This window comes from Dermochelys coriacea, chromosome 11 (assembly GCF_009764565.3).
Source record: "Dermochelys coriacea isolate rDerCor1 chromosome 11, rDerCor1.pri.v4, whole genome shotgun sequence".
NCBI lineage: Eukaryota > Metazoa > Chordata > Testudines > Dermochelyidae > Dermochelys > Dermochelys coriacea.
Genome location: NC_050078.2, coordinates 63,327,222 through 63,339,699, shown reverse-complemented (window position 1 = coordinate 63,339,699; position 12,478 = coordinate 63,327,222). Strand labels below are relative to the sequence as shown.

General features: G+C 42.7%; 1 protein-coding gene across 3 annotated transcripts in view; it reads right to left on the bottom strand.

Moving 5' to 3' along the window:
• PARD3B (par-3 family cell polarity regulator beta) overlaps positions 1-12,478 on the bottom strand; it is a 644,857-nt gene that overhangs the window by 30,020 nt on the left and 602,359 nt on the right. For 2 of the 3 annotated variants that reach the window (XM_038422313.2, XM_043505628.1), the window contains one exon: positions 7,118-7,197. In XM_038422313.2, coding sequence (XP_038278241.1) covers positions 7,118-7,197 — 80 coding nt within the window. Of the gene's footprint in view, positions 1-4,420; positions 4,557-7,117; positions 7,198-12,478 lie in introns of those variants that run through there. The other variant, XM_043505627.1, reaches the window with a different exon arrangement.

Sequence of the window (12,478 nt, the reverse complement as noted above, 5' to 3'; positions counted from 1 at the left end):
AGATCCAATGACTGGAAGCTGAAGCTAGATAAATTCAGACTAGAAACAAGGCACAATTTTTTTAATCCTGACGGTGAATAACCTGTGTAACAACTTACCTAGAGAAGTGGTGGATTCTCCATCAGTGAAGTCTTAAAATCAAGACTAGATATCTTTTATAAGACATTCCATAGCTCAGGGGTGGCCAAACTTACTGACCCTCTGAGCTGCATACGACAATCTTCAGAAGTTCCAGAGCTGGGGCACACCTGCTGGAGCTTGGGGCTCAGCCCCACAAGAGATGCCTGCTGAAGCCCCAAGGCCTCGCCGGTGTGCTGCGGGGCTCAAGCCCCAAGGCCCTCCTCCTCACTGGACAGAAGTCCCTACCCTAACACCCCACTGCAAGGCTGAGGTTCTGAGCTCCCCCGCCCCAAGTCTGGTGGATGGACAATGGGGTGGCTCAGCGAGCCGCACCATAACGGTAAAGAGCCTCACATGTCTCGTGATCCACAGTTTGGCCACTCATGCACAGCTCAAACAGAAGTTATGAGCTTGATGAAGAAACTACTGGGTAAGGGTCTAGGGGCCTGTGTTATTAAGCAGCTCAAACTAGATGATCACAATGGTCCTGTCTGGCCTTGGAATCTATCATACCCCTTTTATTTACTGACCTAGGAAGTGCAAGTTGCATAGTGGATCCTGAACATGAGTCTCCTGGCAATGGCAATGCATTGTGCTGCCACTTCTTTAATTAATACATTAATAGATTTCCCATCTTTGGGGTACATATTATATTGAACATAAACACACATGTGAATGTAAAGTGCCGTTCTGCTCAGCCCTCTTCTCCTTGGCCATGGAAATGATTGATACAATCTGAATTCATTTTTTAGTCTTTACAGTTATTTTTTAATTTTCTTTTTGCCTCAAATACTTGTTCTTGGATCATATGAAGAACCTTGAGGAACTGAAACACTGACTTTTTTTGACATCAGCATTTCTTACTAGCAAGGGGGCTGAGATTTGTGGTATATATCACAGCATCACCAATCCCTGGGTCTGTTTTAGTGACTGACAGCTTAGTTACTAGTCAGAGCCTACTTCCGAATCCATTAGGAGAAAGGAATAACTCTTTATGCTTAGGACATAATATTTCTCCAATTGGGGCTGCCATGAGCAAAATTATAGCTTACATTATGACAGACCGCAATGAAATTGAAGTGCAAAAAAAACCCTGTGAGCAATTAAACCAGCTTCAAGTTCATATTTGTCCACTGGTTTAACCAAATAAATACTTCAAATGTGAAAGAGAGAGAGGTGGGTTACTGAAGACGAACAAACAAAAATATTTTTCTAGCTCCTCATATTATAACCATACTCCTATTTCCCAAACAGCCCCCCGAGGAGTCCAAGAATCAAGTTCTTTTCCTTCTAAGAGGGAAGATTTAACATTGCTTAATAATACCATTCAGCACTACTCAGCCCTAGCCCTGGGGCATCACATAGCTGCCGAGTGCCAAGAACTGTATCTTTCTTGCAAAGCTTTATGTTCTGCCTTTACCATTCTGCTTCCATCCGGAGATGATATAGCACAGTGCAGTATGAGATGGGGACCTGCCACTAGCCTGCCATAGTAACACACCAATAACTCAGTAGATAACATTTGCCTCTCTCTAGATGTTTTCAAACAAAGCCTCTAATCTGATACTAGCTTTGATAAAAACTTGACCACATAACTACTGATTAAGATAGCCACATATTAAAGCTTCTTTTAAGGCTGTTGCCTACTTTTCTTAACAGACAGAAGTATTTCAACTTTTAATTAAAAAATAACCTTACATACAACAGATCCTGCTCCCATCAAAGTCAGCAGGGTTTTGTCACTGAGCTCAACAGGAACAGGATTACCTCCATATATTTTAAATTCTTTGCTTCTTTTGTTGAAAAGGCAAGCACACTTAAGAACCACATTTTCTCTAATTCTGCTCTAAAATAGAGGTCATGAGCCAGTGAAGCTACATTGATTTACACCAGCTAAGAATCTGATCCATTGTGCTTTGGTTAAACTTCTCAGCACCCAGAGGGAAGGGAGATGAAAACATAAGGCCATAGGGCAAAGTGCCACGGGTGTTTTAAAGCTGGGATTTGAACTTTAATGAAAGATATAGCAGGAGAGCTTGGGTATGCTACCAATGACAATCATGCCTTCTTTGTAGGTAGCCTTGCACACCTTCAGAGTTGAATGGGTGCCATGGGAACGTACGGCATATTTTTCAAAATAATGTGATGGTAACCCTAGTTCTCTCTTGCCCATTTCAGAGGGATGCCAAAGCTCTCTGTTCATTCGTTCATTCTAATCTCTCATGCCCTCCAACATGGCTCCTGCTTGTTGCCAGGTAGCAGTAACAGCTTTATTGCAAGGGCATCTAATTATTCCAGCTATTGTGCTGATTTTTTTCCCAAGAGAAATCAGCCACAGCCCAAGCCTGGATGCTTTCCTTTCTCTTGCAGAAGTGTTCTCCCTTCTTTCCTGGAACTTTTGAAGCTTTACTTGTCTGCTTGGTGAATTTAGGTAAGTCCCACATGCTGGTGACAGAGATTTACTTTTATAAAACTATGCAAGATTAGAAAAGTGCTTAATTTGGTCTCTGCAACCCCATTCCACCACCCCTTTCTAGCCCTAAAAGCCAGCTGTTACATGCAATTACACCTTTTTTACATTGATTGGCTGATAAAAGGAAGGTGAGAAGGATTTTGATAATTTACTGTTAGATCAGACCGCTCACATTTTTTGCAAATTTCCCACAATGTTCAAGATGCTCAGTTTGATCACACTGCCCATGACGAGCTTTGGGAAAACTCAAGACGATTGCATAATGCTGGGGACAGGCCAATCAGGATGCAATCAGTGATGGGCAGCTGAGCAAGATCTCTAATAGAGAATAAGAACAGCATAGAATAAAATGCCAGCAGTGTGCAGATGACATTCAGCTATACATCACATCCAGATCAGACGGAAACAGCGCCCTCCCACAGGTGTCCAATGGCTTGACGGAATTCAACAACTGGATGAGCAATAGGTGAATAAAGCTGAGCCCTGGAAAAAAGGAGGCGATACTGGTGGGGAGAGGGAAAGCTGATACAAAGCTGGGAGGTATTGCCAATTCGGAGAAGGATCGGGATATTATACAGGAGGATCTGGATGACCTTGTAAACTGGAGTAATAGTAATAGGATGAAATTTAATAGTGAGAAGTGTAAGGTTATGCATTTAGGGATTAATAACAAGAATTTTAGCTATAAGTTGGGGACGCATCAATTAGAAGTAACGGAAGAGGAGAAGGACCTTGGAGTATTGGTTGATCATAGGATGACTATGAGCTGCCAATGTGATATGGCTGTGAAAAAAGCTAATGCGGTTTTGGGATGCATCAGGAGAGGCATTTCCAGTAGGGATAAGGAGGTTTTAGTACCGTTATACAAGGCACTGGTGAGACCTCACCTAGAATACTGTGTGCAGTTCTGGTCTCCCATGTTTAAAAAGGATGAATTCAAACTGGAGCAGGTACAGAGAAGGGCTACTAGGATGATCCGAGGAATGGAAAACTTGTCTTATGAAAGGAGACTTAAGGAGCTGGGCTTGTTTAGCCTAACTAAAAGAAGGTTGAGGGGAGATATGATTGCTCTCTATAAATATATCAGAGGGATAAATATAGGAGAGGGAGAGGAATTATTTCAGCTCAGCACCAATGTGGACACAAGAACAAATGGGTATAAACTGGCCACCAGGAAGTTTAGACTTGAAATCAGACGAAGGTTTTTAACCATCAGAGGAGTGAAGTTTTGGAATAACCTTCCAAGGGAAGCAGTGGGGGCAAAAGATCTATCTGGTTTTAAGATTCTACTCGATAAGTTTATGGAGGAGATGGTATGATGGGATAATGGGATTTTGGTAAGTAATTGATCTTTAAATATTCAGGGTAAATAGGCCAAATCCCCTGAGATGGGATATTAGATGGATGGGATCTGATTTACTATAGAAAACTCTTTCCTGGGTATCTGGCTGGTGAATCTTGCCCATGTGCTCAGGGTTTGGCTGATTGCCATGTTTGGGGTCGGGAGGGAGTTTTCCTCCAGGGCAGATTGGAGAGGCCCTGGAGGTTTTTTTGCCTTCCTCTGTAGCAGGGGGCATGGTTGACTGGAGGGAGGCTTCTCTGCTCCTTGAAGTTTTGAACCATGATTTGAGGACTTCAATAGCTCAGACATGGGTGAGGTTTTTCATAGGAGTGGGTGGGTGACATTCTGTGGCCTGCGCTGTGCAGGAGGTCGGACTAGATGATCAGAGTGGTCCCTACTGACCTTAGTATCTATGAATCTATGAAATACACTGAAGAACATGCCACCTCGATAAGGACATCTATCTATCTTAAGGTTTTGTACTGCTTCCCATTCCTCCTTGTAGCTGAGTGCTTTCCATGTAAAACAGATTATTAACTATCTGAAGGCAGATTTCCAGAGTTCTCAGCCTTGGTTTTCACCTGGACTCCTCTGTACTTCCGGATATTCAAACCGCCAGCTCTGCAAAATAATTCTCATTTCCATTAGTGGCTGCCAGGAAGACTGCTGGATTCAGACTTTGCCTAGTGACCCACTCATTTATGATCTCTGGCCTTGATTACTATGGTGCTTTCAGAGAAGTAAACTTACAAGAGCTCTTTACAATTGGTTCAGAACACAGCAGCCCGTCTGTTGAACAACACATGCAGTCGAGAGCACATCGCTCCAATGCTCTGCTCTCTCTGTGATGGAAGCATTATGGAGGCAAACTATTGATATTGCATGAACCATGGCAGTGTGGGTGCTAAGACCATGAGACTGGGGTACTGAGACCCCAACTAAAGTACAGTGTGACTCATGGTACAGCCTAATCTTCTTAGACAGGCACTGAGCAGAAGTGACCCCCTCTTTACACTGATCTCCAAAGGCCATAGAAAGTCTTGATAACTTCCTAAATTCCCCATCCTATCCAGCTAAACCCTCAAAGCCCTGTTGAGATTTAGGGTATGGAGTCCAGTTTCCACTAGCTGAAATTGAGGTTTTGAGAAGAACATGAGAAAATTAATGGGTTGAGTCACATGGAAGTACTCAGGAAAAAACAATTGAGTGTCATTGTGAATAGCTCACAGGAATTGCCTACTAAGGATGTAGCAGCCCTCACAAAAGCAAACAAGACACAGGATGCAAAAAGAACAGGATGGAAAATAGCAGTGAAAACATTCTAATGTCATATAAAAGAATGGTATGCTCATATCTGGAAACTGTGATCAGTTCTGGTCATCCTAGCTCAAAAAAAGATAGAGCCGAAATAAGAGGGAATTCAGAGATAGGTAATTAAAGTGATTTGAGGCATAGGAAGACTACCATATTCATAGAGATTGAAAAGAATAGGATTGTTTAATTTGGAGAGCAGATGAATAAGAGAGGACATGAAAGAGGAAGGCAAAACAATGAATGGGACAGAGAAGGTATATTGGGCATTGCTGTTCAAGTTTTTCTTGTGATTCAATAAAATGAAAGGTAGTAAAATTTAAAACTGATAAAAAGGTGAAATTTTTTTTTAATACTCTACATATTCTTAATCTGTGGAACTTGCTGCTAAAAGATATAACTGAGGACAAGAACTTAGTAGGATTCAGAAAAAAGGACTGGACATATATATGGATAATGAGAACAGGACAAAAAAAACCATTGCTGGGAATCAAACAGCACTCTATTAAACAGTGTTGCTGCCGTGGTGTTGATCCCAGTATATGAGAGATAAGCGGGTGAGACTTCTATTAGACCAGCTTCTGTTGACGAAAGAGACACACTTTCAAGCTTAAAGAACTTTTCTTCTGGTCCTTTGAGGCTTCGTGGAACTTGAAAGCATGTTCCTTCACCAACAGAAGTTGGTCCAATAAAAAATATTACCTCACCCACCTTATCTCTCTAATATCCCGGGACCAATGTCACTAGACCACCACAGCAAACAACCACCAACACAAATCAATAATAGGCAGCCATTGAACCACAGGTGTATTCTGTGGTTTAAACAACACAGCACACATTAAAAAGTATTTACTTAAGTCCAACAATGCTGAAGTTTGTGAAACAGCTTTTTGTAAAGAGATCTAATAATTTTCAAGCATTGAGATATTCTCTATATTCTAGTTCATAGTGGTATGTCATATTACATTAAGGTCAATCAGCCTTTACAATAACACATTTAGAAACAAACAGTCAAATGGAAAAAATAGAAGAAAAGATGTAGCTACAATGCACGCCCATTTATTTCCTACAAATACCAGCACTGATGTGCCATGCCCTTTGGGGTCCTCAGGAAATGTGGCACTAGTTGATTGTCTTATCCTCATTTAGGAAAACTTGCTCCTCCACATCTCTACCTAAGATCCACTTTCTTGCTTAGCATGCTTGGAGGGTAAATATTCTCTATTTTCATTTTCTCCCCACTGCTCTAACCTTTCTTCATTTCTTTTTCTAGCTTGCTAATTCTCACACTCTGCTATTAGAACTCTCACAGAACCTGGATTGTAATCTTTGAAAGGTTTCTTCTTTGTCACGCCCTGCTAATTCCAGACTAAAGTTATTCATAAAAAAACCCCAAAACCTCCAAGAATTCTCTCTCATTTCCAATGGAGTTGAGTTACAGTATATAGTTACCATATTAGAACAGGATTGTTAGTCAAATTTTCCTTTCAGCAATGGTGGTACTGTAGGAGCTGTCACGGCTGCAGTGCAAATGCCTCACAGCAATGCTCTGTCATTGCCAGTTATGATTTTAGCACTATAAACTTAGTCACAGTTATGCCCTGTTAAGACCTTCTATAACTCTAGCACACTAAGCTTCCTCATTGTCATGTTCTTTCCCTGTGGATCATGACTCTTGCTGACATGTTCAATGAGAACGTCTTTATTTTTTTTAAAATCAACGGTCTAAATTATTAATACAGTTATAAAGATGGCACTAAATCATCAGCAGAAGGCAGCGAGACAAAACTGCAACATAGTCTCTCATTTCAGAGCCAGACGGCTGTTCTATGCAGATAGAATCAGTTCACGAGGAAGCCTCAGAGATGTACCTGGGTAAGGATGCATATTGCCTTTCCATCCCTTCAAAGTGGAGATTGTGTGAACTCCCATCTGGACCTTTTCCAGACACCTGTGGAGAGAAAAGTAATTAGAGATGAAGATCAATTATACACCCCAGTTACTGACAATGCATCTCAAAATGATAATCAGAGAACAAATGATGCTGCAGGGTGCCAAAATCAACAAAAGAAAGGCAAGGGCTCAGAGAATCCACAAATCCCATACTTAATCTTATCACTCCTAACAAGAAAGGGTTCCATATCAAAGGACTGTTTAGAACAGGTCCTCAGTGAGGTTCCCTTGGCTGTAGGCCAGCAGGGATTCTGTAAACTTTTTAGTTTAAAAAAAAACTTTTTTTTTTAGTCTCCCACCTGTAATTCAGCAAAATCAGGAGATAAATCTGATTAAATAAAAGCATTTTAATATTGCTGAGTAATGCACTCATTATTCAAAGGAAAGAATGAGTTTACATACTAGTTCCAGATCTGTTTATCATCTGTTGTCAATTTTTCTACAGTAAAAAATGTGATATAAACAACCTTTGATTTCATTCATAACACAAATCCAGAAGCTTTCCTTAACACTGTTGTAAAGCTGAATATCCAACAGGGACGTCAGTGCATTTATCATGCTCTCGTGTCGTTTCAGAAGTGAAGCATTAATGTGCTCAGGGAAAAAAACAGCTCTCTACTTAGTTTGTTTTCAAGATGGCAGCTGTAGTTGGCTGGATGTGAAATCCTATCAGGAAGACTCAAACTGAGGTAAGAATGCTGAACTTAGATGCTTTTAGCTCATAGGAGTTCTCCCAATTTCACTCACTCAATGCCTGCTGATGGCCCAAGTATTAAAAGCCTTGTTAAAATGGAGCTATTAGTCTTTTCCTCCATAAATGCAGAAGGCTCACTGACTGCATTCAGTGTTTCCTACATTAGTATGTAGTCCTATTCTGGCACTGCTAGAATCAGCAGTTTTATAAAGCAATATACTGTGAGGCCATTAAAAATCCCCTTCCCCCTTTACAGATTAATGGCAGAAGAGAAGATTTAATGTCTTTTCAAACACTTCTTAACAATTCATTAAGAAGAAAAGAATAAATCACACTCGGCTTTCTGTAAATGTCTGATTATAAAAAGAGGAAACAAACTAAAAGTAACATGTTTTTCACATTCTACAGGTTAGAGAGCACCCTTCTGTCAATCTTGTCATTTATGCAAAATACGTCAGTTTCACTAAAGAGATTTAAAACCTGTTGTGATGGAAAGTTTGTGCAGTGAGTTGTAATTAGGCTTATTCCCCTGTATATAATGTTTTCATCTACAATATCTCTTAGAGAGATCCATAACAAAAAACAAGTCCAGTGTAAACAGATGTATTATCAGATTAAGTTGCTAGGCAGAGAGTTTCAGGAATTGTAGACTAGTAGCATTATGCCAAGTCTGTCTCCTAATATTCTAGAGCTAATATTAGTAATAATCCAGCCTTTTGATAAGTGAACAATTTATTCCGGAGGGGCCCATGGCTAATGCCTCTTGATTTGAATCAAAATGGTAAGGGGACCTTAAGGGGTTGATGAGTACCAGAAAATAATCATCTCTGATTTGAAATAAACCTACTTTAATAGTGCCTCACTTAGGGAAAAAAAAATCACTGTCCTAGATTTCATAAGGAGAGTAGAAGGCCAAACAGATTATTTTGTTCATTTTTCCACCAGTAAAAGTGACACACGCTTTATACAGAAAGTAAGTACAAAAATTCACAGTCACTTCAGCTGTTCTCACACTTCTAATTTGGTAAATTTTCCTTAAATAGATGGGTACTCAGGTGATAGACAATCCCAGAACTTTTTGCTATTTTTTTGTGGAGAAGCAAAGGAAAGAAAACAGATTTAAGCTTTTGTTTACTGAGCACAAAAATCATGTAAAATATGGTCTACCTGCTTGATGCATGATAGAGGATACAGGATAAATGATACACACGGGTAGTTAATTCCAAATTCTAAACCAGAATGCAAGTTTCCTGGTGATTACTTTTAAGCCTACTAAGGCCTGATCTACACTATGAGTTTATGTCGGATTTAGCAGTGTTAAATCGAATTAACCCTGCACCCGTTCACACAACGAAGCCATTTTTTTCAACATAAAAGGCTCTTAAAACTGATTTCTGTACTCCTCCCCAAAGAGGGGATTAGCGCTGAAATCGACATCGCCGTTTCGAATTAGGGTTAATGTGGATGCAATTCGAAGGTATTGGCCTCTGGGAGCTATCCCACAGTGCACCACTGTGACCGCTCTGGACAGCACTCTGAACTCAGATGCACTGGCCAGGTGTACAGGAAAAGTCCCGGGAACTTTTGAATCTCATTGCCTGTTTCGCCAGGTGAGCTCATCAGCGAAGGTGACCATGCAGGCCCAGAATCGAAAAAGAGCTCAGTCAGCATAGACCGAATGGGAGGTACGGGATCTGATCTCTGTATGGGGAGAGGAATCCATGCTATCAGAACTACGTTCCAAAAGACGAAATGCCAAAACATTTCAAAAAATCTCCGAGGCCATGAGGGACAGAGGCTACATCAGGGACGCAATAAAGTGCTGCATGAAACTTAAGGAGCTCAGACAAGCGTACCAGAAAACCAAAGAATCAAACCGACATTCTGGGACAGAGCCCCAGACATGCTGCTTCTACGCTGAGCTGCATGCAATTCTAGGGGGGGCTGCCACTACTACCCCACCCCGTCCGTGGACTCGATGATGGGGTACTCTCCGCCATGCCTGAGGAATTTGCAGACGGGGAAGATAAGAAGGAGGAGGAGGAGCTTGAGGAGAGCACGCAGCACACCATTCTCTCCAACAGCCAGGATCGTTTTATCACCCTGACTGAAATACCCTCCCAATCCAGCGAAACCAGAGAAGGGAGCTCTGGTGAGTGTACCTTTTCAAATACAATACATGTTATAAAAGCAAGCATTTTTTAATGATTAAGTAGCCCTGAGGACTTGGGATGCATTCGTGGCCAGTACAGCTACTGGAAAAGTCTGTTAACGCGTCTGGGGATGGAGCAGAAATCCTCCAGGGACAGCTCCATGAAGCTCTCCTGGAGGTACTTTAAAAGCCTTTGCAGAAGGTTTCTGGGGAGAGCAGCCTTATTCCGTCCTCCATGGTAGGACACTTTACTACGCCATGCTAGCATCAAGTAATCTGGTATCATTGCATGATGAAGCCTGGCAGCGTATGGTCCCAGTATTTGCTGGCATTCAAGCAACATCCATTCTTTATCTCTCTGTGTTATCGTCAGGAGAGTGATATCATCCATGGTAACCTGGTTGAAATAGGGGAATTCAATTAAGGGGACATTCAGAGGTGCCCGTTCCTACTGGGCTGTTTGCCTGTGGCTGAAAGAAATCCCCCCCCGCAGTTAGCCACGCGGTGTGTGTGTGTGTGGGGGGGGACAATGGCGCTGAGCTATTTACGTTTGGCTAGCAGGGATTTTCCCTGATACCAGCCATGCGGTGCGGGGAGGGGTAAAGTGATCAGCCCAAAGAATTGGATGGGGGGGGGGTTACTTTGGTTTCTGCTGCGGCACGTTAACAGGAAAACCGCAGCACTAAATGGCCAAGTCAACGTGCTTTGCTTGGTATGGGAGAGGAGGGCGCTGCTGTTATGAAGGTTGCAGAAGCCAAAAGACTATGGTTTACCATGGCCGCCTGCAAGCCGAATTCTGTTGCCCGGCATTACGTGTGCGATCTCTCACACCAAAGCCGCAGGCACTCAATATAAGATGCAAAATGCGACCTTGTACCAAAATCACATGTGCTACGTAATGTGAATAGTGGTGTTCACTGTGAAAGAGTATAGCCATTGTTCTGTAAAATGTCTCTCTTAAAATACTTCACTCCCTTTTTTCCTCCAGCAGCTGCAAACGTTTCAAGCCTCCCTCCTCCGTCCCAAAGGCTATCTCAGATAAGGCGGCGAAAAAAATGCATGCGCAATGAAATGTTCTCTGAGCTCATGCAGTCGTCCGGCACTGACAGAGATCAGCAGAATGTGTGGAGGGACAAAATAGCAGAGGACAGGAAAGTGGCCAATAAACGTGAGGAGAGGTGGTGGCAGGAAGATCAGAGGAGGCATGAGGCAATGCTGGGTCTACTGTGGGATCAAACGGACATGCTCTGGCATCTGGTGGAGGTTCATGAATGGCAGCAGGATCACAGACTGCCGCTGCAGCCCCTGTTTAACCGCCCTCCCTCCTTGCCAAGTTCTATAGCCTCCTCACCCAGAAGCTCAAAAACGCGGGGCGGGAAACTCCGGGCACCCAACCACTCCACCCCAATGGACAGCCCAAGCAACAGAAGGCTGTCATTCAACAAGTTTTAAAGTGGCCTTTTCCTTCCCTCCTACCCTCCTCCCACACCCCACCCGGGCTACCTTGTGAGTTATCTCCCTATTTTTATAATCAATTAATAAAGAATACATGTTTTTAAAATGATAGTGACTTTATTTCCTTTGCAAGCAAGCTGTGATCAAAAGGAGGCTTACAGGGAATTTAGAGGCAATCAAGGGAGCGGGTTTTCATGAAGGAGAAACAAACAGAAGTGTCACACAGTACCCTGGCCAGTCATGAAACCGGTTTTCAAAGCTTCTCTGATGCGCAGCGCTTCCTGCTGTGCTCTTCTAACAGCCCTGATGCCTGGCTGCACGTATTCAGCGGCCAGACGATTTGCCTCAACCTCCCACCCCGCCATAAACATCTCCCCCTTAGTCTCACAGAGATTGTGGAGCACACAGCAAGCAGCAATAACAATGGGAATATTCGTTTCGCTGAGGTCTGAGCGAGTCAGTAAACTGTACCCTTTAAAGGTCCAAATGCACACGCTACCACCATTCTGCACTTGTTCAGCCTATAGTTGAACAGCTCCTTACTACTGTCCAGGGTGCCTGTGTAGGGCTTCATGAGCCAGGACATTAAGGGGTAGGCAGGGTCCCCAAGGAGAACTATAGGCATTTCAACATCCCTAATAGTTATTTTCTGATCTGGGAAGTAAATCCCTTCCTGCAGCCGTTTAAACAGACCAGCATTCCTGAAGACATGAGCATCATGAACCTTTCCCAGCCATCCCACGTTGATGTTGGTGAAACATCCCTTGTGATCCACCAGTGCTTGCAGCACCATTGAAAAGTACCCCTTGCGGTTTTAGAGAAATCTGTGTTCATGTCCTCATCACCGCACTTCCGTCGCCTCCTCGCCTGGTTTTTAAGGTGCTGGTTCTGCATAAACTGAACGATAATGCGCGAGGGGTTTACAATGGTCATAACTGCTGTGGTGAGCTGAACGGGCTCCATGCTTGCTGTGCTATG